The 26,157-nt window shown below is 42.4% G+C and overlaps 2 protein-coding genes across 2 annotated transcripts in view; both read right to left on the bottom strand.

Moving 5' to 3' along the window:
* The window catches only part of rock2a (rho-associated, coiled-coil containing protein kinase 2a), a 32,726-nt gene extending 23,813 nt beyond the window's left edge, over positions 1 to 8,913 (bottom strand). The window contains exon 1 of the mRNA XM_070842027.1: positions 8,082 to 8,913. Within this exon, the coding sequence (XP_070698128.1) occupies positions 8,082 to 8,180 (99 nt within the window). The 5' untranslated portion in view covers positions 8,181 to 8,913. The remainder of the gene's footprint in view (positions 1 to 8,081) is intronic.
* A 6,546-nt stretch (positions 8,914 to 15,459) lies between these two features.
* Positions 15,460 to 26,157, bottom strand: part of sobpa (sine oculis binding protein homolog (Drosophila) a) — a 35,721-nt gene continuing 25,023 nt past the window's right edge. The window contains exons 6-8 of the mRNA XM_070842760.1: positions 25,756 to 25,851; positions 17,968 to 20,011; positions 15,460 to 16,367 (exon numbers count right to left, since the gene is read on the bottom strand). Coding sequence (XP_070698861.1) covers positions 17,969 to 20,011; positions 25,756 to 25,851 — 2,139 coding nt within the window. The 3' untranslated portion in view covers positions 15,460 to 16,367; position 17,968. The remainder of the gene's footprint in view (positions 16,368 to 17,967; positions 20,012 to 25,755; positions 25,852 to 26,157) is intronic.

The raw sequence follows: 26,157 nt of genomic DNA, 5'->3' as shown, positions 1-26,157 counted from the left end.
AGGCCTCTAACATCACAAACTCTCCTTGCTCCATTTGCAGCTATTTCCCCTCATACCCATCTCATCACTAGGCATGTGGAACAGAAAACAAGCAGCGCTGCTCTGGGCTTTAAAAGGATTGTGCAGAAAGTTAATGTTTTGATTGAATTCCAGCCGTTTTAAAAATAGTTGTGGGGATAAACGGTGGGCCGGGCAGAGCGAGGGGATCGTGCCAGGCAGGGCCCGTAAACTCTCCAAGACAGACACAACGGCAGGAATCCTGCAGAGGCTCACAAATAGCACAGCTAATGTCTCCGCGGGGAGTAACAAGAGTATGTCTTACTCTTGCATTTGACAGATTTCTGTCCCATGCTCCTGTGCCCTAAGCATTTTTGGCACCCATGCTTTATTATAAAGTATACTGAGGAATGGGCCAGGAAAAGCACACAGCAAAGGCAGGACTGAATGTACATAAGCTCCTGCTATATGTTAACCTTACACTCAGCCATCTAAACGCTCATAATGTTCCACTTGGAAAGTAGACAACATGGTTTTTGCTAATGTTTCTAACTGCAAACCAACCATACTGTTGTCCAACGTTTCTGTTCACGTTCTACCGAATTAACACATGTACAACCTAAAAACAAGAGGTCTGCTGGTGGTAGTCGAACAGTTCAGTAGGGCTGCAACTCTGCTGCAATAATTTTCATTACTGAATAATTGAATGATTCCCAACCTGGGAGTCAGGAACCCCACAAAGCTTTTCCTACAACTACTACAACACTTGTGGCATCTGAAAAATCCCTCAAGGGAAACAGTCTGAAGAGGAAAAAAGCAAAAGCTTCTCTTTTTTCCACAAACTGCTCATAATTCATGTCAATATTGAGGTCATAACCTGCGATAAAGGGACTTATTTTGCATAATTAATGGGATCATGAGCCAGGCTTAATCTACTGCTTGTTTTCTCGATTAGCCAAAAATGTCTTTAAAATAGCAAATAACCAAAACTGTCCATCATGAGTTTCAAGAGCTTTATTTATATTTTTTATATATATATATATATATATATATATATATATATATATATATAAAATTTATTTATTTTTGTCTCATAAAGTCAGTAAAGAACCTCATCTTGCCCGCCACTGTATAGATACTGTGAGCCACTTTGCCATAGAAAGCCAGTTACACTGGGCTGGGTTTTGATCGAGGGTATCAGTTTCGACCCTTTTGCATGAACATAGTCAAATCTGTGTATAAATATCTTCAGCAGTGACGCAAACTGTTTGAGTTATAACTGCCAGCATCAACGCTAAAACACTGCTGGACTAATCTCTACCACACACATACCGCCACGCTGGTTTGGGTTTGTTAAAAGAAATGAAAGCTGTATGAACTCTGTGACAATCCAGAGCCGTTTGTAATGCATTGTATTGTTCTACATTGCTGCTGGTTGCACACAAAGCACCCTGTGTGTTGCTAAGATCAAGTGAATAACGTGTTTGCTTGTGAAAACGAACAAATGTGTGTCCAAGCCTGCGCATATGCATGTGTGTGCTTGAGACAAAGTGTGTGTATGCGTGTAGGAGGATGTGTTTCACCAGCAGGTTGTGATGGAATGATAAGTCCGAGGCCAGATGGATGGGTTGCGCGTTACGCGTGGGAGCCTCCTGTTCTCTTCTCCTCCCTGCTCACTCACACCCTCATTTTAAACTAAAAATACACCAAGACTCAGGTATTAAACTCCTCAGCAAGCCAACAACAGACATTCACAACATTTGTGCATTCAGCCACTGTCAGTGCATATGTGCTTTGCATAACATGGTTCACATCCCTATCACTTTGATCAAAGTGGAAAGTGAAAGTTAAATCAGCCATTCGAGCTGTTACATCCAAAAACTATGCACAAAGACTGCGATTGTGATTTTATTAGCTAACACACTAGTTTGTTTTCACATGTTAAAATTATTTAACTGAACCCACGCCGCATTGCTCTTGAATGCACCACTATCTCAACCACAGTCTTTATGTCTAGACAAGAAGATCCACCAGATTATGACAAATCTTGGGGTGTATACATTTCCTTTCACGTAAGAACCATATACCATTGTAAACAAGACATCCCATATCGGCTTTGCCTCTAGTCCAAATGTCATATTATGAGAATGGATGAGATTCACAGCCGTTTATCTAAAGATTTATCATACGGCAAGATGAGCAACTCAGCTGTAACATAGTCCAGGTAATAATAATAATAATAATAATAATAATAATAGGAGTTTGAGCAATATCTCATTTTTTCTAGACATACAGAATACCTATTCATTTCTGGAGAACAAGTTCTTCCCCATTTTTTACATTCCTTCTCACATCCCCCTCAGGTGGATCTTGGACAGGCTCTCTTCTAGTTTTATTTGGCCAAGGTATTACATAATGTGTAATCAAGATGCTGTGACGCATGCGTATATATCTATGTTTGTGTGTGTGTGTGTGTGTGTGTGTGTGTGTGTGTGTGTGTGTGTGTGCGCTCGCTGGACTTTGCTCTGTTTGTAATGAATGTTTTACAGAGGGCTGGGGGATTCCTTAAAATTTAAGTTACAAAATTATTCAGTCACTGTAATTCTTGTTCCAGAGACATCACTTCTTCGATCATTTTGACATAAAGGTAAATAGTAAACAGCTCTCTGATGCATCACAGCAGCTGGGAGATCAACAACAATTCAGCCCATTCGACTTAAGCTGGGCTCACACTACAGGAGTTTTAGGCCCATGGTGGTCGCCAAGCAACAGTAAACATCCTAACCCTTGAGGCTAACGTTAGCTAGCATACTACTGTTGACAGATATTACAACCGATCTAAAATCTCACCTCCAGTTCTCATTTCATTTACATCTGCTTCCCTGTGAGATCACCTGAAATCACGCGAGGCGGTCCATTGCTCCCTCCAGCACCATAATCTTAATAATAATCTGTAGTGTGTGCTGTGCCATTACCTTCAGACTTGTATTGTGAGCATGTTTGAGATTAGAGAAGAACATCTGTGAAAGTTCTTCTTGTGGGTGTGATTTCAGAATCGGTCAGGATTTTAAAACTCCTGCAGTGTGAGCCCGGCATTAAATGCGGCCATTTTAAAACGTGATTCTCCACCATAAACACATGGGAAGGCAGTGGTATTGACAAACCAACTTAGGGTTCCAAATTCAAAGCCATTACATCTATAAATGTACTAATGAAATTTTGACAAGATGTGTTACTACAGCTAATAATAGATAGTAAATAATGTGCCACATACCACCCTGTAAAACCACAGTATCTGGCTAATTAATTCACTACTTCACACTTTGTTTGTTTGATCCGTACAAAAACCGCTGTAAAAGGACACGTTGTGGTTTTGCAGAGGATTGTGCACTAGACTAATTGTTTTCCAGGTGCAGTAACTCCCTGAAGTCTCGTTGTCACAGTACTGTTGCCAGGCAACCAGTGGAAACTAGAGGAAGCCATATGGCTAAAAAATATTCACACATATCATTCACAGTCTTATATACAGGTCAAACAAGATATAAGTTTGACCCGATAGTCAATAAGTCAATGAGCGAGCTTTAGAGGTGCTGGTAGGGGCATTTTATTACCTTTAGACAGAACAAGGCAAGCAGTTTCGCCATGGTTTCAGTCTTTGTGCAAAGCTAAGCTAACGGGCTGCTGGCTGTAGCTACATATTTATCGTGCACACATCAGAGAGGTATGAGGTGCCTCATCTAACTCTTAGCAAGAAAGAGGATACGAATATTTGTCAAAATGTGGAACTCTTGCTTTAGGAACATAAACTTTTAAATTACTATGTACACAGACACATATGCAAGTGAAATAGGAACATTTGTAGTCGGACACAAATGTTGTCACAGATTTAGAAAAACCTTGTGGCTTCAATAAACAGGGAAAACCCTGATAAAGTTTCTTAGTTCTGACCACAAGAGAAGACCAGGTGATACACAGCTGAAGTGAAGTGTGACGATTTTAAGGCCGCTGAGGGCTTGCACACCCGGAAGACGTCGGGTCTTCTTCACTGGAGTGGAGCAAAAACCAAAAAAAGACTGCAGAGAGGCCCGACCGTCTCACCAGAGGAGGTGTGGAGCAGAGAGACTGGCTTGTTTTCCAGAAAAAAAAAAATTGGCCGGGGCCACCGTCCCCAGTGCCTTATAAGGCAGTGTTTCTATCCAGCTTGCACGCTGAAGCCGGGTCTGCTGCTGCTTGCCTGAGAGCAACTCAACTGCACTCCAGAGACGAAGCGGACACTCAGGTTGACTGTCAGGGTAAAGACGGAGGACAAACCACACAGGGGGTTATCCCCACCTCCCTAAAGAGCTACACATTAAAGGATTCAGTATGGGCAGGGGAGGGGGGGGGGGCAATAAGATAAGAGGAATGGAAAGGACCAGGGAAAAAAGGGAGACGGGGGTTGGGTGAGAAGGAGAGTGGTAAACATTAGGTGGGAGGTGAGTGGATGAAAAAGTGAGAAAGGGACAAACAGAGGAAAATAAGATGGAGGTGAATGACCAACAATATGCAAAATAAAACAAGGGCAGTTACTTATTTAATGCCTTTCTCACGTGATGCTGGGTAAAGAGAGGATCATACTGAATGAAAACAAAAGAGGCAGCCAGAGACCCCCCCACCACCACCACCACCACCACAACAAGATGATCTGGAAGACATCAGACCAATTCTCTAGCTATCCAAATCTCATATCATTCACACGTAAGTGCTGTGCATAAAGTTATCTGGCAGCACCAGGTCTGCAGCCCAGTCAAAAGGCTTTGGAGTGCAGCTACAGTTAAAATACCTGCAGTGTGTTTAACAAGCCTGAGAGGAGGGGCTGAGCTGCAGGCTGAGAGAGAGAAGCAGAGCCAGGGAAAAGGAGATATGGCTGAAAAGTGAAAGGGGAAAGAGCAGTCATTCGCAGGGACTTTGAGCCCCATATATAGCTGCCAACTATTTACTCAGTGAGGTCATTTCCTTTAGAACGGCAGAAAGGCAACTTATGTGACTTGCAATCAAGTGTCCATGTTTTTCTTTATCTCGAAAAATGCCCTTTCTTTTGCCTGCCCTCAGCAATCGCTCCCTGTACTTGGGAGCTGCCAAGTGAGCCCAGTACTTCAGTCAGCAGTAGTGTGCTGCCAAATAATGATCACAACAGTTTGCACAAGAGGGAAGGTTGCCGAGACATGAGGTTACAGTTGATCGAACGCTGACAGAGGCAATATAGTGATTTAGAATGTATATGACCATAGCGTAAAAGGGGAGTTTTTCCTTGCCTTCCTTGATTTTGAATTTGTGAATCGTTGGGTCTTTCCTCTTAATCTAAGAGTTTGGTCTAGACCTGCTCTTTATGGAAAGCGTCTTGAGATAACACTGTCATGAATTGGTGCTATATAGATAAAGACTGAGATTGACTGAGGTATGGTGCCATTAAAATGCTGTTAGTGTGATATTTGTCGGGTATTCTGCTCTTTTTGGAGGCCAGTTGTGATTTAAGGGTTCATTACAGATGACTCAACTGTTTACAGATGAATCTCTACTCCCTAATTATAATGTCAGTGTACAATACTAATACTGTGTACTCCACTTTATGAAGGGTCAGCTTTCTTTACAGGAAGGTCACTGAGTTTATTTGACAGATGCTGCAGATTCCTCCCTGTCAGCTCTCCGTATCCTCAGGGTTGTCAGCCCACTGCTCCTTGGCAGGTCCTAAATACATCAAGGAGACTGAAAAGCACAACCTGAAAGTACAGTTTCTTTTACAAAGCTGTTATTGAGGAAACTATATACTAGTCAACAAAGCAGCTTTTGCTGTTGCTATGCCACAATTGCAGCGGATTTGTGATTCATTGTTTGCCTAATATGAGCCTGTGAGCAATTATTAAGGCTCTTAAAGTATGCATGTTTCTGTTCCACCTGCAAAAAAGGACATTTCTGAGCCCTTAGTGTTTGTGTGTACGTGAGTGAGTGTTTGAATCCCATCGTGAGCAGCGAAACTTCTTGATCCCAGCGACAGCACCGGGGCTGCTAAAAATGGAAATCTGCAGCCTGTTCTCTCCTACGCATGCTTCCCACTCAACTTTTGTCTCAAACACTCAACACCTCTATCTCTCCGGCTCGCGTGCAGGAAGTAAACACCACCGGTGTTTGAGCAAGTATTCTGCCAAATGTTTTAGGGGAAGGGGGGATAGACCAGGAGTGCCTCAAATAGTGCAGAAGGGGGAAGAGGGGAGGGTGTGTACTGGGGGCCCCAAGCTAGATGGGGCCCATTAAAAGGGGTGAGGTGATGCTTTTTAAGATAGACCCGACAGTGTGTTTGCCCTCTGTCAGATCCAGTTAGGGGACCCAGAAATTCAAACACCGCCACAAAAACGGATGTAACTTTACAGCCAAAGTAGGTACTGTGACACAGTGCTGGCTCTGAGTTACAGTTAAATGCGAGGGTTTGAAAATAGTGTCCTTGTGTCCAGACATTGGAGCTTTCTCTGGTCAGCGCATTCAAAGTGCTTTCCCAGTTCAGATTTTTTAGGTCCTTTCGAGAAATGGCCATAACCTGCACACCAGCATCTATTCTGGGAAAACAGAGTTCATCCAAAGAGTCAGATCAACTTCTTTTCCACTTTAGCCTAATGTCATGATATACACTGGTATAGATGGAGGATTTTTCCACTGCCTTACACAACTTTAGATCATCACAAAACTCGCCACAAGCATCTGTCAGGGGCTACAGCCTACCCACTGTACGTCTTCACCAGACCCAGTTCAGATTATTACAATTTATACCTCATCTCCACTACAAAGTATCGATTTTCAATCTCTCTAATGCTCTAATGTCTGCTATTTGCACTAGAGGACAAGGATGTGCCCATGCCTCAGTATATATGTTTCATGTGGGCATCAGATTGTATCAGGGGTTTTTTTCTCAGTACCAATACTCTATACTCTTTGACTTTGTCTGATGCTCAACATCCAACAACAAAACTGGCCCATGCATAGCCTGATAATCCGATTAGTTCATCTTCTGATGGAGAACTTTTTTTTTTTTAATTTTCCTTCATGACACACTGTAAACTTGGGGACATGATGCAGGAAATGCAGCAGCTCACAACCCAGAAATATAGCCAAGTGGAATCACTACGATTCACATGCAGTATGCAAATGGTAATCTGCATTTTTGTATACAACATGGATTTACGGTAACATTTAGAGACAGGATGGAGGGGAAATTAGCTGAGCTGAGATTGCTGTATGCGTGTGCGTACTGAACGCAGTTCTGATTCAGCACTTTTCCATCTCATTAATTCATTGTGCCACAGAAAGCATGTCCTGCAGTTTTGTTTTGGATAAGTTAACAGCTCTTGTTTCGCTGGGAATAAAGCCGTGGCCTAAATTGTACTATACTGGTTTGCAGAAAGGCTTCTGGCCGGAAACTGGTCTAAAAATACATGCATTTTGAGATTTGCGCCTCAGTCAAAAATAACAAAAGGGTAGGTACTGGGTGCTAAAGAGTTTCCTTATCACCAGAATAGGTGGGCAGTGGGACTAAGATGGTCTGGCGGGCCTGACTTTACCCAGGAGGGAGTTTTAGCCGGAAACACCGGTCTCCATAAACACATATTGTGGGTCATTATCCACTAGTTAATCCTAATCTGTAGCCAGGCTTCAGAGCCCCAAACTGCACTGTCTGCTCTCTGTCTTACCTAATAATCAGGCCTATCTACAGTATGTCCAACATGAGGCTCTGATTATGGCTGCTTTGTCTAAAAATGGGGTATTATGGTTTGGTGTCTGATTTCAGGACAGAATGGAAACAGTTTTATATCTGGTTGAGATGAGAAAAAAAACTAATTGAAGAACATGCAGCATCACAGTCTGTCTAATGCAAAAACAACCAACAGTAGCAGGTTACAATTAGAGGAATGAAAACAGAAAAGAAATATGTAATCTGCAATATAATCTATATTATCCCAGTGTGTGTGTGTGTGTATGTGTATGTGTGCAGTGTTTCAGCGAACAGACAGCACGGCATCATTAATAACCTATGAGGTGGATCCCACTTGACTCACCAGCAAACTTTCCAGGTTTATGGCAGACCTGGGGTCTCTGATCATGTCCTCCAGCCTCTTCAGCCGGCTTTCCATCCTCCTCTCGGCGCCGAGCGACATGCCTGCAGCGGGGGTCGGTCAAAGTAGAGTAAAACACGGAGAGGTTTTCCCAAACTGTTTAGGGTTTACATGTGAAGCCTCTTTGTTTCCTGGCTAATGGCCGTGGGCCTCCCGGAGCAGCCTTGGGCTCTCAGCCCACCCAAATCGCCTCCGACAGGAATAGTGTGCACAATGAGGAGCAAATATTCCCAAAGCTCAAGGACTCCCCGCTTCTCCCACCCCAAAAAAACCTTCGCTTAGCTAGCTGTCCGAGGCTTTGAGCTAATTAAAGATAGCGTCACACTTGAATTATCCGCTCCCGCTGAGTGAAAGATGCATTTTCCAACTCGGCGATAAAGTTTGAATGTGGAGATACCAGCAACAGGCAGCAGGGCGTTTTCTTTGGCCCCCTCTCCTCCCCTTCCCTTTGCTTTTTGGCCGCTTGGAAAAAGCTCTGGACTCGCCTTTTAGAGAAAACTCCGCTTCGTTTCACCCCATTCAACGATGTTTGAAGCCCGTCGGTGCCGTAGTTTCTCCTCAGTGCTGCCACAAGTCATCCGAGGGGGCGATAATGTCTCTTCTCCCGCGCTGAATTTTTAATAAGCACTCACTCTCTTCCTGGAGCTCTTCTCGCATTTTCGCATCTGTCCTCCTCGTCTTCTCCTCGTCGTTGGCTCCATTTCCTCAAAACAAAAGTCGGTAGTTTTATTCGTAGAGGAAAAAGTCCTCCGGCCGCTGAATTCTCCGCCGCAAACTCACATCTACACACACCGATACACACACGCACACACCGCCTCGGTCTGGAGCCTCTCTCCTCCCCCTGACATCAACACACCGAGGACTCAGTTACCCATAAGCCACCTGTCCCGTCCTCCTACACCTCTACCTCTCTGCCTGCATCTGTCTGTGTACATGTAGGATTTGGAGGAAGGGTTTCAGCTCTTTTTTTTCCTCCTTCCTTCATATCACCACCAGTTAATTAGTTCTCCCAGGCCCAAGGTCAACCTGACTTTCATGAAAATCTGTTCTGCAATATTTTTCAGGCTGATCGCCTAAGTAACTGATAGCTGTAACTGATAAGCTCATGGTTGATATTAATTATCCTATCAGATAAAAAAAAAAAAAGAACCCTCTAGGATCGCTGATAAAATAATGAATAATTTGAGAGTGGAAATTAGCTTAATTATCTCAGCGAGTCTCAGTGAGACTGATATATTGTGTTATATCTACTGGCCAGCAGGACGCATTCCTCAGGTTTATGTTTGTCTACTAACAGAGTTGCTGTGGTCAGGAGATGTGATGTGTTCTGTTTCACACACAGAGGGAGCAGCTGGACCATAGATGCATCCCGTCACCTTCACCTGACTTAACGATCACAGCTCTGTTACAGTGAACTGTCACATCTTTACAGGAACACACATTTAGCTGCTGCCCCTCTCATTGATGAAGTTTAGCAGCTATTTCCATTACATGTTCACCACACAGTTAGTGTGTGCTTGCTCTCTCCTGGGAAAACAAAATCCTGCATCACTCACAGGAAGTGATGCATTTCATATTTTCTAGAGGAGCAGCAGCCACAGCGGTGGAAGAGACAAACACACGAGCGCCACCTGCAGAAACACAAACTCCAGCAACAGAAAATCCAAGGAAAACCCCTCAGAGCAGTTCATTTGGCAGGTGATATCTGGGAAATGTAGTGTGAATCAACTCAGTGATCAACTGTATGAGACACGGGATAAACAAACTGCAGTTTGACCTCACGTCTCGTCTCTTTATTTACAAAACCTAATGAGGATCATGGCTCATCACTCACCACATTCAACCCTGACTCGTGGCTCATGATCTACGAGCTTCCAATGCCATTCTAAAGAAAATATCACTTTTATGCAATGAGCCATATGATGTGGTGTATAGCTGTCCTTGTTGTTCTTAGAGCATGTAAAAATGTGCCACAAGGATGCTATCAATGTAAGTTTAATTGAGTCAATTAATGCTAAAAAAGATGTTTTATTCATGTGATTGTAAGACCATTTTCTTAGGTACTGACAGAAAATCAAACAATGTAATAATGCTGAAAACTTACTGTATTGTTCTGTTTCATTAGTATTTATATTATTCTAAACATAATGATAAGATATTAATGATATTGATTTTCTTCTGAATTTCATTACTTGCTCTGCGAAAACACCAGAAACAGTGACTGAAATATTCATAACAAAGTTTATGTTGAGGTATGTTGGTTGTTTTCTTTTTTAATTTTATAAATGTGGTCTATGGTAGTCTTCTCAATAGCTCAATAAAAAGATATTGTTATATCCCTAATGTAATACTCCATATAAGAGACACAGCTCAGTATTGTGCAGTCAAATGATCTGCAACAAATGTTCAAACCAAAAGAAAGTCCTGTTTATTTCCTCTCATCTAACACATTCTCCATACTGTAATGTGTTCGTGTTATTTTGTCTCCTCCATGTGTTCATGCAGGATGGTGAGACATCATGAGATGAACCGCCTCAGCACAGCCTGAATAAACGGCCGCTGAAGGCTTCAGAGGTTTTTTCTCCACACAGCTGTTGTTTGCGAGGCGAGTTCATTAAACTGTGTGCCCTTGATTATATCTCCCCCTTGAGGAAATCAAACCTTTTCCCATTACATCCCAAAAGTGGAGCGGGCCAATGCTTTCAGAAGCCATAAGATGGAGCTAGAGACCATTTAATCCACAGCTCTCTGCAGAGCTGTAAAAGTCAGACACCCCTCCAACATGACACAGAACAAATGAGATTGATACGCTTAGATTTGATAAAATTAGATTAGATTTTATAAAATGAAACTGTTTTTAAAATTCCATGATGTTTTATTGGCACATTTTAACCTATAAATGATTACTAACTAGCATCAGTAGTGGGCTAATTATCAGTGCCAATACATAGTAATTACTGGGCTCATTATTTAGTGCTGGTTTCTTTTTCAATCTACTCCATCTGATCAATATTTAAATTGTATAACCAGGATGGTATAACTAAAGCTTAACTAGTTATGTATGATTCAGTATATTAAAATGTGTTTAAACACATAATCACTGCATAATCATATGCATAAATTATTAATAAGACTGTAGAAATCAGACTAGCATGGCTGCCTTTGACATTCTTGATTTTTTAGAAGCTGGTTTTTGTTACTTGTTACTTTATTCAAAAGTGGCTGACAACTCACGGCTCATTGCCTTTGGGTTCCTAAGATTAGATAGCATGCCTAAAGGGCAAGGGAAATTGTGTTTTTTCATACACATGAATAGTTCAAATCTTTTTACTTGTTACTGAAATATATTTCCTTTGAGCTTCGCAGCTCTTCCCTCAGTATTTATATTAAAGGTTTTATCATTAGAATATGATTAACTAAGTGGAAAACGCTGAGAGAAAAGTGGTGGATTTGACAGTTGTTATGTGATCTCATATAAAGCTAATAGTCTGCTGTACGACCTTTACGTGTGCAGGTTCCTTGTACATGTAGAATGAGCAGATATGACCCATCTGAGTTGTGTGTGCCTCTTATTTATTTGTCTTCATGAGCAATTCACTGGATAAAACAAATACTGTTACAACACAAAAATTGATTATTTTCCAAAGCAATTTTGGCCACATGTTATGTACATGTTACAACGTCATAATAAAAAGACAGAAGATCATCTCCTCATATCACTGTTTTCTCCATTTTAATAATTAAAAAAAGCTTTTCACTGTTCACCAGGCATTTACATTGGAATAGAATGCTCAGGTCAAACCACCTTCACTTCTTTTTTTTTATTATTTGCAAATGCAAAACTTGTCAACAATAAATAATACTATAAAATGTACACAAAAAAGATTGACAGTCCACCACAAGTTAAAACGTTGAACAGATTGGATGTTTAGGGACAAGGAATTTGAGAGGAGGGTTTCTTCTTAGCAAAAATGTGACGGTTCATACAAGTTACAGAAAAAGCTGATCATCTATACATTGACACTAGCAAGATAACAAAGTTTGTTGTTTCTGGTATATTCCATTTTGTACAAAGAAGGGAGAGTCTTCTTTACAAGCGAGCATCATTGTCTTAACCGTAGAGATTATACAAGCAAGAGTTAAGGCAACTTCTCTGTTGTTTTTGAAAAGTAACATTTCGTCTGTGGACCACTCGTCTATATTAGGGTTGGAGTTAGTTGTCATTGCATAATTCAGGCTGTTGACCAAGCCTGTAGTCCATCATCAAAAAAAGGAATGCTGGAGATTTGTCACGAGTCTGTTTGCCATCACAACGACTGATTCGGTGGTCCAGGATTTCCACATGAGCGTTAGGCTGTCGTATCTTCAGCCTCTGTCTCAGACATGGACAGTGTACCGTTTGCAACGCCGACGCAACATGGTGCAGATTAGAATGAGACATAACATGCATGTTGTTTTGTCTGTGTGTGTCTGAAAGTGTGTGTAACAGTGTCAAGCAGGAGGGGAAAAAAACAGATGAACCAAAAGGTTTTCGGGTTAGTTCCCCCTTAAAAAGCAGGCCGCTCTTCAGATGAAATTTCTCGGCTAGTAGACGTACTAAAATTGTAAATTTAGCCTAATGATGGCGCGAGAAGAAAGATCAGGAAAAGGTCACCAAAAACACTTAGCTTCTGTCCTCTGGGGACCGTAGTTTTAAAAAAAAAGAAAAAGAAAAGATTAATATTTTGAGAAACGCACTTATGAAGCTAAAGCATTAGCTTAGCATAAAGACTAGAAACTTTTCCTTGTCTCCAGTCGCTATGCTAAGCTAACTAGCCTATAGCTTCACATAACTTCACCTAATTTAACTCTCAGCAAGAAAGCACATTTCCCTAAATACTGAACTATTCCCTTCATTGAAATCTGGCTGTTAGCTGTAGATATTTTGTGTACAAAGTTGGTATTTAGTCCTGAGGGAGGCGCTAGAGGAAAGCTCATGTCAAACTTGGAAAGGGTTCATCCTCTGATCAACATCAATGTGCTCAGTAGATTTCATGGCAGTCTGCCCACACGGCCATCATTAGTCTCTGCCTGCTAGCAGGAAAAACATTTATCAGTCTACATGTCATGTAATAGCAGCACTGACACTTTTCTTTTCCTTTACAAGGTCAGTCTTCCTGTTTCTGGAGACGCTAGCAGCCTCATAGCAGTGTTAGCTTGGAGCAGTGAACAAAGGAGCTAGCCAGCTAGCCATTTTGAAAACTGAACTGAAACCGTCTAGCAGCTGACTTGACCAACATAACCGTCTCCCACCTTCCTTTACCTGCACGATGCAGGTGCACACACTGCCAAACAGCAAACTGTCACCTGTCCTGCTTAAGATGAAGGCCGGCGCTGTATCAGTGGCTCAGTTTTGTACAGGGGTGAAGCTAGCATGGAGGATACGGAGGTCACGTCCTCCATATGTTTTTTGCATCCTGGGGGGACTTAAACATTGTAAAAACCTACATTCAGGTGGTATTTTAGAAGTCTGAGGAGAAATTAAATTTACAGAAAGTATAACTGAGCAGTCAACTAAAACTACACTGTCCAGTTTCTGGGTTACATCAACCCCAGTTTGTTTTTTTTCCCTAACAAGGCTGTGGATGAGACAACCAACGGCTTGCATGCATTATATGCATATTGGGAGTAGGGGTGCAATTGTGCAATTTCTATTCCTCTGATAAAAAATTCTGTAATGTTAGAAATACTGTGCTTAGGGACAAAGAATTACAGAGAGGAATATCTCTACTTATGGACAAATTCAATAAAAACAAAACAAAAAAAAGGCAGACAAAACAAAGAGGCAGCCTAAAAAGAGCATTTGCACTGTCTTTTGCTCAGAGAGAAATGAAGCGGGGGCAAGGAAATGCTTCAAGTGACACCAAAGCTGGGCCTTGGCAAGCGGCAAGCTAAGCCTAAATGCCTGACTAACAGGCAACAGATAGAGTTGCACAGTGCTCACTCTGAGTCAACACTCTGTAATCTCAACTGGGCTCTCTGCTTGCACCTGCCTCACACACACACACACACACACACACACACACAAACACATGCGCGTGCGTGTGTGTGTGTGGCATGAGTATGAGTACTGTAGGTATGCTTGTGATGTGTAAATATGTGTATGATTAAATGTTGGGCCTCATTTGGACACAGAATGAATCACACAATGTCTCACCCTGACAGAGTGAAAGAAGACAGAGGCTACAGGAAGAACAGTGAGAAAGGATGGGCCTGCAAAGCAGCGCAAACAGCTAATGTAACTCATGATTAAGGATCACTCAAGTCCTGCATTATCTTTTTACTCCAGATTTGTATTTCACCGTACTCGCAGTGTGACATATCATAAGCCTTTATGGATCGAGTAAACCATAAACAGACAACAGGGTAATACTGCTTTTGACATCCACTTAAGTTCTACTGTATCTACCTTTTTTTTTTTTTTTTAAATAAGTGCTTGTTATTTTGGCAACTATAAATTATCTGGTCTGATCTTCAGTTTGAAATCCCATTTCCACTGAAAACTAGGTGACATGTTTTGTTTCAACACACCAGAGGCCTTTGGCATATGATAATACCTTGTCTCGCACTGGTACAATGTACCTCCTCCATAGGAGTGTAAACTAAATGCTGGCTTTGTTTGATTTTGTTTGACGCAGTCCCAGCTCACAGGCTTAAGCTGTAACTGGATCAGATCAAACTGGATGGGTGACAGTTGAGTTGCATTTTCTTAAACTGCCCCAAAAAGGTGTACATAGAGAATGACACTGAATCAAGGACAGCACCGGCTTTAAATTTGGCTGCAAGTAATAATTGGCAAAAAAAAAAAATTAAGCAACTTGGCAGGATTCCTGGACAAGCGAGAAGCAATGTTTTAAATATTTCTCAAATTATTTCCAAAATGAATTTGTCTTCAGCGTGTTTATTGTAGAAATATTTATGTGGTGTTACTTCAGCAGTTTCCCTCCAGGTCCCAAAAGAATTATTTATGAAAGAGCTGGCATTCCTCTGCCCTCTAAATTCAGTGCAGTCAGTCTCAAACTAACCCATTACAGGAACATCACTGGTAATGTATTATAGAAAAGATTAAGACCTAGCCTGCGGTAGCAAGTACCCTTTGCAGGTTGGCAGAGTTACTACATTGCCATGCCAGACCAGTTCTTTTGGAGGTGCAGTAAGCCTTGAAATGTTCCTAAACAGTAGGGGCCCCTGTTACTGTTAAAGTACTGTTTAAGCACACACGCGGTGCTCCCAAACGTGTGAAACTGTCAATAAGAAGGAATGATCATCCTGCCTCATTTATTTGTATTCAGTGAAGTTTTAGAACAAACAAATAGTTGCCACAGCATAATGGCAGAGAATGCATGATTCCACCCAGACACCATGATTTTATGTCCGGGGACTATTTTCTGTTTTGTCCTTCAAACACTTTGCATCAGGTTGGCATGTATACATTTTTGCTGGTTGTGGACAAGCAAAGGCCATGAGGATTTCTGCAGGTTTTTTTTTTCGCCAGCTCTGTGGCTCTACAATACAAATTTTGTGAGATCGGTCTTTCCCTTAATGACAAGTTGTTTGAGAAAAAAGAACTCTTACTGGGGCAGAGGTTTTGCACCTTTGGTGTGGCACCAAGTTGGACCGAAATAGGAGCATTTCACTGAGAGATGGAGATCTCTCTTTGGGGCTCCTTTACTAATGTACCAGCAGCAGCTTTTAATATCGGACACTATGGTGAGTTCCATAGCAACAGTCAATACAGAGAGCACTTGCTTTGACAGGTTGAGGGTGGACAGGGTATGAGAACCAGTGTGGGCTGACCGTCTCTAAATGAGGAGAGAAGCAGTGGGGTAAAGTCCTCCTGTTGCAGGGATATAATGTCTGCAGTTCAAAAGTCAAGCGATGCGGCTGGCCACGTAGACGTTCAGTCCATCAGAGTGTCTGTTCACACAGACTAAAAGAGTCCTTTTTGCTCTAATATGATACACATCAACATGTTTGGTTGGACTCTCATCAGTCGTCGAAGGCGATTTGTGGTGCTGGTAGACTGGACGATGAGTGAGGACGAGAAACATGTTTGCGTATATGTATGCGTGTGTGTGCGTCCGTGTGTGTGTTTGTGCACACGTGCGCTGTGGTGTACTTGGGAGGGGTGGGATTTGGAGGTGGACAAGTGAGTGTCATTGATGGCACTGTGGTCCTTAGAGCGTCCATCTGTGAAACAGAGTGGGAGGAGAATTAGACTGAGGCACTGCACCCCCCCACCCCACCAAAGCTGTTTTTTTCAAGTCAGTGCATGAATTCAAGCAGTCAAGTAGGAAAATAGAGGGTGTTCCGTTCAAAGCAATAGGGGTCATACAAGAAATCATCAAATTAATGAAAATGCAGATTTTCAAAAGGGCTTCCTAAATTGGGGTTTCAACTCATTGGTACAAGCAATCTGTATCAGCTTGAGGACACTTTTGGGCAAATAAAGAATGAAATATTCAGCTTGTGCTTCTCTGGTAGCATAAATTTTACATAATGTTTTAGATATTTCATAATTAATGCCTTGTGATATTGCAGATAAAACGAGACACAGCAAACACACTGTGCAATCTACCTTATCAATAATCAGAAAATTATGTATCTTTAGGTATTTGAAGGTTATGGTACATTTTATCCATTCCTTATATGATTCATTTCAGATGCTGGTTTGCTTTTAGCAACACTAACGGTGCATGGAGTTTGATTTTTGTCATTTGTCATTATTAATTACTCTAATTCAGAGCACTCGCCTCATGTTACCACAACTTGAATTGGCCTTCTATTGCTCTTGAATTCAATTTCATTTAATTAGCAACTCGAGGAGTGCATCATTAAATTTGGTATTAATGTGCTGACTGAATCCTTTGACATGAAAGACTTCCCCTTTCCATTCTGAAGCTCATTGAGGTAATCTGCCAGTCAAAGTGAAGCAACAAGTGTTCTGTCTGTAAATGGAAGCAATGTGACGTCTCGAGCAGAATTAAATGTTACGTTTAGAAAATGTACGTGTTGGTTAAACACATGCTCCAGCAAGAAATGTACATAAACTTGAAAGTAACAAAGAAATGCCACTCATTTCTAGTATGTTACCATTTCTCATAATATATTTGAATCATATTGAGTCACAAAATGTTATCGTAATGTAATTAAAGGGTTTTAACCGTGGTGTCAAAGTGATCAGGGTAATACCCGTGAGGGAATCGTGGCATATCCCCTGCCATACTTTGACGTATTAACCTGCTTTTCCTCATCTTTTCAAGAATGGGCTTCATATCATCTTCCCTCCTCCCTTCACTAACCCTTTTAGAAGTCAGTCCCTGCGAGTGCCCCTCCAGGTGACATTCAAATACATCACCTGCACAGTGTCTGTCACAGTGGAATTAAGGATTGGGGACATGCACTCTAACATTCTTTCAGGTGATGCTTGTTTATACCGTCTACACAATGGCAAGCTGCTTCTCCCATTGGTTCGAATGATTTCAAGCAGTTTGCGATTTCAAAATGATCATGCTCCACTGGACAACACAGAGAATAACCTGTTGCCAGAGTTTTCCTAGACAAGGTGACAAATGAAGAACTTTTTAGAGAGCATTTTAAAAGTAAAAGAGATTATAATAGAATAGCTCAAGATGCATGCTGGGGAGTGAGATGCCTTCGAAATATCAAAACCGATTACTTGATGGGTACCCTACAGTGAATTACAAAATGTCACTGAATAAATCTGTGTAAATTTATACTTAAATACAGAGTGTGAAGGGTTTGTGGGAGCACACTAGGGTGAACCCACCTCATTTGTTTTGATTGCGAATTCGCAGACACCTCCTCTTTAGTGGCGGCTCCAGCTCAGGGCTCCCTGCTGTTGATAAAGGGGCACTGATGGAGCAGGACAGGATGGCCGTCTTGTCAGCGCCGGGCTTTGGCACAGGCTGGATGACCACACAGCCGCCGGTAGACAACAGCGGCAGGGCATAAGCGTGCTCACCCTCTTCCAAGTTGGCGTCAGGATCTGGCTTACCCTCCACTGTGTCCACCATCTCGTCTTGCACTGGGCCCCGCTTGCCCGGCTCCCAATCTCCAACCGAGCAATTGTTCTCTTTCAGTGCCTCACGTTCCAGCTCACCATTAGCTGGCTGGTCCTCTGTCTCTCCTTCTCCTGCAACGCTGTCTCCTCTTCGGTCAGGGCAAGACTCAAAGGCAGGTGTGAGAAGCGAATGCCATCCTGTACCGTTAACTATGACGTTACATGGGGCAGCAGGGCTTGTTTGGAGCTGGGTCGAGGGTTGGGGCTGGGTCCGTGTTGTGCTAGGTAAGGGTGGTGGGGTAAGATTGGAGATACGTGGATTAAGCTGGTTCACTGGAGGGTCAGCATTACAAGAGGGGCTGCTGTTGCTGGAGGGTGGGCCTGATGATTCCAGTGTGTTTAGGTGTGTGGCCCCTTCCAGGTCCGTAGCACTAGGAAGGCCCTGTGAGAGGGCCCCTTCGCCCCCATCATGACTGCCCTTCCCTTCCCTCCCTAGCCCAGCGGCTGGTGGAGATCGTGATTCAGCTTCTGCCTCTACTTTGACCTGGACCCCAGGCAGCATCCTCTGAATTACCTGTTGGCATGACCTCTGCCCCACAGTTAGATCAATCACCCCGTCCATTGTTCTAGGGGCACTGGTTAGACACAGGTTGCCTGAATTGTCCTCTGTCTTCACAGTCAAGTCTACCAATGCTGTTCTGCTTCTTTCTGAGTGGACAGAAGAGAGATGCACTGCAATAGCTGGCTCTACTTTATGCTCCCCTCTGTCACCTCCAGAGGAACCTGGAGATTGGGGCCCAGAAGCTGTAGCTTCTGAGGACTCTGGAGCACCTTGGACAAAACCACTGCTCTCTGGCTGGTCCCTGGAAGTTTTGGGGCTGAAGGGAATTGGGATTGGAATAGGGATTGGGACAGGAAGGGGTACAATGACAGGGTAAGGGACCAACAGAGTTGGAGGGGGTACCAATGGGGCCAAAGATGGCATGCCAAAGTTCATCATTGGGGGCAGAGGAATTCGTCCATTAGGCATCATGTTGATAGGGGGGAAAGGTGGCAGGCCTGGCATGGGGATACCAGGGTGGGGGGGCATCATGCCAGGGTTTGGATTGGATGAGGGGTGAACGTGTGGAGACAGCAGGGGTCTGTGCATGGGGCTTGATGCAATGGTCCTTGGCGGAGGTGGTGGGCCAATACCAGGGATGATAGGATTTGACAAGGGGCTATTCGGACCTCCCGGGTGGGCAGAGGGACGAAGAAATGGTGGACGGATCTGCTGCATCATTTGATGCTCCATGAACAGAGGCAGGGGCATGGGTCCCCGAGGTGTCATCACCATGGGAGGGCTACCAGGGGGGACTCCGACAGGTGGGTGCAAAGTGGGAACAGGCGGATGGGGAAGTGTGGGGCTCTCATGGGGTCTGGGTGTGGGGATCTTGGCTGAGGAGGACGAGGAAGGAGAGCAGACGGCAGCAGTGTCTGAGGGTGAGGTGGCAGAAGAAGTGGAAGGGGCCAAAGCAGAGGCTATGGAAGGCCCCCCAGGTGAGGGAGCTTTACGCCGAAGGTCCGTTAACGGGGTTCCCCAAGATTCGGGAGTGAGCAGCTGTACCCCTCCACTGCATTCCAGCTTACCATCCCCACCTCCTCCTGGATTACACAGTGCTCCAGGCAGTGCAGCCTGGGTCTCCTTGTAGAAAATGTCCATCTTATATTGGTTCAGGCATTTGGCACTGCAGAATTGCAGCCTCCGCTCACCAGCACCAAAGTCTAGATACTCCTTAGTGTGGCGAATATGTTTGCACCAGTCACACACCTGCAACAAAAACACACAGTACACACTCTGCATCAGCACCTGTCACCCTGCATACAAAAGAGTTCTAATTTGTTTTTGATGCAATACAACACAATTTCCTCTGAAGTACCCTGGTAAACAGAAGCTCAGCCTCCAAACCATCTGGAGACAGACACATTTAAAAAAAAAAAATCATTTTAAGATGATTGATGCTGTTTCTTAATAAATGTACAGATCTGTAAAAAGCAAACACTTTGCTTTGAAATTTAAAGAAAAACACATGACTGTATTTGGTTCATGTACAGTAGGTGTGGGTGTTTGTGCATGTGTCCAAATTGATGTGTTTTCCCCCTGAGAGGTTAACTTACACCTGATGGCATTTTGCTGCTAAGTGCTATTGAAGTGACTTTGTCTTTAACTTCTCTGTCTTACAAGGAATGACCATTTACACCTTCTGTTGATAATAAAGACACTCTCATTCTCTACACTTGGCATTTTAGTGTGTACCAACTAGGAGACATTCACTATAATTACATCAGTTTAAACTCTCGAAAGATACTGCATAATGTTTAACTTAAGGAATTGATTGATTGTGTTTCGCATTTCAGACCACACCCCACATCAACAATGATCTGAGAAAGCATTTTGACTGAAATGATTTAATTTAAATCTCCTCAGCCATCAGATGATTGTTGCAATAGCAACAATTTTGTCATTAAGGAAGTGTAACAAAAAGAGCAAGTGTAGCAAAAAAACTGACAAGGTTTTTACCATGATGCTTGTCATTTTCTTATTCCTGTGGATAACTAGCTGAACACAGATGATATGACTATTTTGGTGACCACTGCAGTGCTGATTATTAGCGAGAGCTTCCATCACAATTTTTATAAAAAGATCTGTGTCACCTCTTTTGGGACAGTGCACAAGTATTGCCATTTCTGCATGTTGCAACAGAAAGTAACACACTACTTAAAACTGATAATGACTAATATGCTATATTGAGTTGAAAATAACATTGTTTTCCAAGCATTTTGGACCCGTGTTAAACAATATTACAGTGGCAAATCTATTTATCCTTTACGGTAGTCTCTACAGCTACAGATCGACATACATGTGCATGGACTGTGTCAGAGAGGTGCATTACATGGTAAAGTTCTAGTAATTTTGTGCCCGCCCAACATGTGACTGTCAAGTCTGGCCAAGATAGCATGAACACTTAATATATAATACAATGCAATACAACAATGCCAAACATTTTCTCCCCAAAAATTGCAATAAAACTGTCAAACCTAACTTGTGTGTTCTGCAAATACACAAATTCCCAATCACCACAATCCAGTCATATAGCAACTAATTGTCATTGTTCTTGTTTGGATTTTTTGATGGTTAGAGACAGCAGCTTATGTCTACTTGGCACTTACAAAGTCTATCTAATGAAATTCTGTAGTAACAAGTTTTCTTTAAACCACTCCAAATCAATTATTGTTCTTGATGTAATAGAGGATCTGAATTATGTTATCGCCTTCAGTTCAATTTGTTAGTCACATTGGGATTTGGAAAGTGTCGGCACAGCCAATAATTTCATTTGTAAAGAGCAAATAAAATGATTTTGCCACTTCAAACTAAACTAAACTAAACTTCTCAACATATTGTTGTGCTTTCAGGCAGGATCACTTCTGTATGCAGAGAGCAAACCAGCCTTGGATCCAAACACAAGGAAGCTAAATTGAAAAGTTGTCTTTCTTGCTCACTGCAGTGGCAAAGATCCCAAAACACCCTGCTGTAGTGTTTCATCACCATTATACACCTTTTCAGCACAAAACCTGCAAATTTTTCTTTGGGAAGAAAATGAATGTGACCCTGGTAGAGCAGATAGCAGTGGGCGAGCCCTGAACACGGCGTTACTCGTCAGGCCACACACAGCTCACTCTGTCAGCTCTGGGAGGAGTGGCAGGTCCTCGCTGGAGATAATTAAGGCATTAATCAGTTGTCAGACCCCTCAACGACATCCATCCATCACACAGACCCTTAAGCCCCCCAGCTGAATGTTAATAAGTTGAGGGATGTAACCGGAAGGTGGATAAACTCCTTTTGCACACTGCATAGCAACACTAGTTTATTTGGCAGGATCCTGTCTGGCAGCAACTGAAAGACAGTGGACTTACATGGGCTATTTGGGCAGATGTACTGTAGCAGTAGCCAGAATTTCAAAAGAATACATAGCATGCTGTCCTGCAGCTGCTAAATGTGTAAAACATCAGTTTCTTCGCATGGTTTATGTGTTTTACATCAGGTTGTCCGGTAAACAGAGTGGACTGAATCAAGCAGAAAGCGTCTTTCAGAGGGACACAATTATTAAAAGATGTATCACAGCTCTGCATTTGTAAAAGTCATTATGCAGTGTCCCTGAGGAGTGTGCCCAAATGCATTTCAGGAGGAACTTCTGAGCTCGGACCAAGCAGCTGGAGAACATAAAGAATCACAGCACAAACAGAACACAGACTGGACCGCAGAGCAACTGCTGTTTTTAAACAGTATGCTGGTGGTGCTCAGATGTCAGTCCCTTGAATTCTGCACGTTTTAACTGCCCATTTAGTCTTGGCTAATTCAATGAGCCATGACTGAGTAAAAGTCAAAAAGGTGCTCTCGCAAGTTGAGCTTGATAATGGTAGGCCCAGGATATTCTAAATAATAAATGTGCTGAAATTTTCCTCGACTCAGAAAGACAGATGGAGAGCACTTAACGACTTTCTGCACTGTGAGTGAAATTTCACTGCGCATTACGCTAATGGAGTTGTGCTTTCTCTCTCTCTCTCTCTCTCTCTCCCTCGCGCTCATTCTCTCCCCACTCTGTACACAGATGTTTGCAGTTGCGGATGTAATTATGGTCATTTATTTCCATCTTGGCCAACGAACCGGCATTGGTGGTGTAGTTTAACCGTTTGCATTACACCAATTATTGTGCCTCTAAACATTCACCTCGGCAGTCATCGTTGTCTTCCTCCGCTCACCCTCTGACCCTGTGACGAGGCCAACGAAATTTAAGAATCCCAAGTTCAGGCAACAGCTAGTTTTCATGTATAATTAGCTTAAACTGAAGTTAGCTGAGGTGTTTCTTTAGATGGTGATCAGGGATTAAGGGACTGGATGAAGAGTAATAAACTGCTGCAGTAAAAGACATGAAGAAGCGCGTTGTGGACCAACAGGTTGCTGAGGAGGATGGGAAAAGTTTCAGGCGGCGAAAAAGAAGAAGAGGTTGCAGATGTTAAAGAGATTGCAGAGGATGTGGAGGATTTAGATAATGAAGAGGAAGAAGAGGAGGAGGTTGCGGAGGGTTAAGAGGCTGGAGGGTTTCAGAAGGTGCACAGATTGTGAGGTTTCATAAGAGGCTGTAGTACCTGAAGTGGTTTTATATGTAGGATGAAGAGGTTTCTAAGAATGAAGAGGTTTAAGCAGTAAAAGTGCACGAAGGCACAGGCTTGGATATCCCTCCTCTTAGTGTCGATACGTGATTCTTTTGACACTTCTCAGATTGCTGGTATAATCACATAGTGTAAAACACAAGGATTAAACCCATGAAAATGAACCAGGTGCTTGAGGCGAGCCAGTCGCTTGGTTTTTGGTTAAGTCATCTCTTACTCCAAACAATCAAAGTATCCGCTCTCTCAATTCAAGCTCATCAATGTGGGGAAGAATTCAAACGGAGACACTGCACTTGTTGTGTTGTGGATTCAGTCCAAAAACTAGATTATGTAGCTGGAGACTGTCGTCTTAAAGCACCTGGACCATTGGAAAAAGAAAACAGAATAAAGCCTCCACTTAAGTTTACACAAGAAAATTAAACTTTGGCAGCGCTTAACAGACCATCTGCAACATGTGGTCTTGTTACTATGATTAGCCAAAATATCAGTTTACAGTGGCCTCAATTATTTAAATATCTGTCATGATGGTTATAATTACCTGGCTTACAAAGGGGGAAACATATTTGGTTCAGTTCATGTCCTCTCCCAGGGTTTTTTACTGGATGTTTGTCTCCACACCGTGTACCTAACTTCCTCATAAAACCCCGAATGGAGTGTGAAAAGTTTAAAGTGTAGATAAAAGCCAAAGAAGACTTAAACTACCTTCCCTGTAAGGCAGCTCTTCCCCATCACCGCAGCCAGCCATCACCATCAGTCATTATAGATGTGACATACAAAAGCCATTCTCACTTGGCCAGGTGAGCCTCAATTGCACTATATTTCACAGCTCACACTCACACGCATACCGAGAGTAAAACACCTCCAGGTGTAAGAATGATGACACTGACCTGCTGGATTGTGTTTGAATGTCCCTGCAGCAGGCTGGACCTCTCTCAGACCAAATATCTCTGCTGGCATGTGGCTGTCGGCTACATGTTTGCTTTTAAAGCAAATGTTTGACATTTTTGGAGATATTGTAATTCCTTTTTTTGCTGAGTGTTAGAGGAGAAAATCAATACCACTCTCATACCTGTACGCTAAATAAAAAGCTCAGCCTGCAGAGCCGGGCTAGCTGTTTCCCCCATTTTCAGTCTTTGTGCTAAGCTAAGCTAAACAGCTGCTTGCTGTAGCTTCATATCTGGCATACAGATATGCAGATATGCGTTTATCTTCTCATCTAACTCTCAGCAAAAAGAGGTAGGATGAATAAATGCAGTTTTCAAAAATTTTGAATATGGCTTTAACATGAAATTCTACTCTTTTACCAATTGGGTCTTTTTTTTGTTTGGCCACCCTTTCTATCATTTATGACATTGAGTCATATCAAACTTAGAAAAGATCTGGAAACACATCCCTAAAAGTCCAATGGGCAGAGACACGAGCAGTCAGACAATTAGTGTTGTGAGATTGTCTAAACCACATTGTTTAGAGGTAAAACTGAATCTGAGCACACCAGAAATAGCTGTAATAAATGCTAATGAGTCGTCACCACGCAGTCACATGTATTATTTAATCTGTTACGGTATAATTAAAACATACAGTTTGGCTTATAATTTTACACTTTGACATTGTTTTCCATACCAAAAATTTTGGCTTACCCAATGGTGCGTTGGAAACCTGTATGGTCGACTGCTTGTGTTTCTTGCCCCATCTGACTTCTTGACGATGCCACAATCCGAGATCTCAGCGATTAATTTGTAAATTAAAATGTTATTATTTAACATACAAAATTCCATAGAGATGATGTTTAAAACTATGAAAATAAGTTCCTTTGAATCTACATTAGCCGCACATGTCTGGTATGCTAGTTGGTATATGTGGTATATATTTCATTGTCTTTTTGTTGTGATGAAGGGTAATAAACACAATTCATCTTACTTTTGCCACAAATGTGTTACCATTGCAATAGCATCATACCCACTTTGATTCTGGGTGAGTTAACATTTGTCTGATAATTCCTACAAATCATAAACACAAGTCACTGAATATGATGTAGAATGAAAATGAGCAAAGCAAATGATTACGCATGAAAAAAAATGTATGAAAAGTTCAAACTTATATGTTTGTTTGTAAAACATGAATGCTGCTTGGGTATTGTCTCTTATTATTTTTTTTTGTTGGTTTTTTTTTTTGACCTGCCTGATGGTTGATGTCTACAGTAATGCCCAAATATGAACCACTGAAATGTCAGGAAGAAATGACTTGAAAATTATACACTCTTAACAAAGAACAACATCAAAACATATTTGTGCAGCAGCCATCAAGCTTAAACTCTATCTAGTGTTAAATGGTTATGGTCCTTACAAGCACATCGCTGTTTGTCTTGAAGACAAGCCTGGGCGTGTCCTGAGTAAAGCTGTGCTGGGGTAATTTCCCACCGAGGCCATCGTCGTCTCTCGCCTGGGGGGAGAAATAATGGCTTCTTTTTACGAATGGACAAAATAAACAGGTGAACAGAGGCAACAAGGAAACTCAGAAATGGAAAAAAACACTGAGAAAGATGAACAGAAATGGTGACTTTAAAATGGGTGAACAGTCATTGGTTTGCGGGCAAACCAATCAACACGACTCTGAAACAAAACTGTGTGTGTGTGTGTGTGGAGTGTGAGTGTGAGTATGCATGCATGTGCATGGTTTAGGGGTCTGCAAGACATTTAACTCAGACATTCAAAGTGCACTGCCTACTACCACAGTGTGTCCTCGCTC

The sequence above is a fragment of the Pempheris klunzingeri genome, chromosome 13, assembly GCF_042242105.1.
Source record: "Pempheris klunzingeri isolate RE-2024b chromosome 13, fPemKlu1.hap1, whole genome shotgun sequence".
Taxonomy (NCBI): Eukaryota; Metazoa; Chordata; class Actinopteri; order Acropomatiformes; family Pempheridae; genus Pempheris; species Pempheris klunzingeri.
The sequence above is the reverse complement of the archived record's forward strand: the minus strand, read 5'-3'. Positions and strand labels throughout refer to the sequence as shown.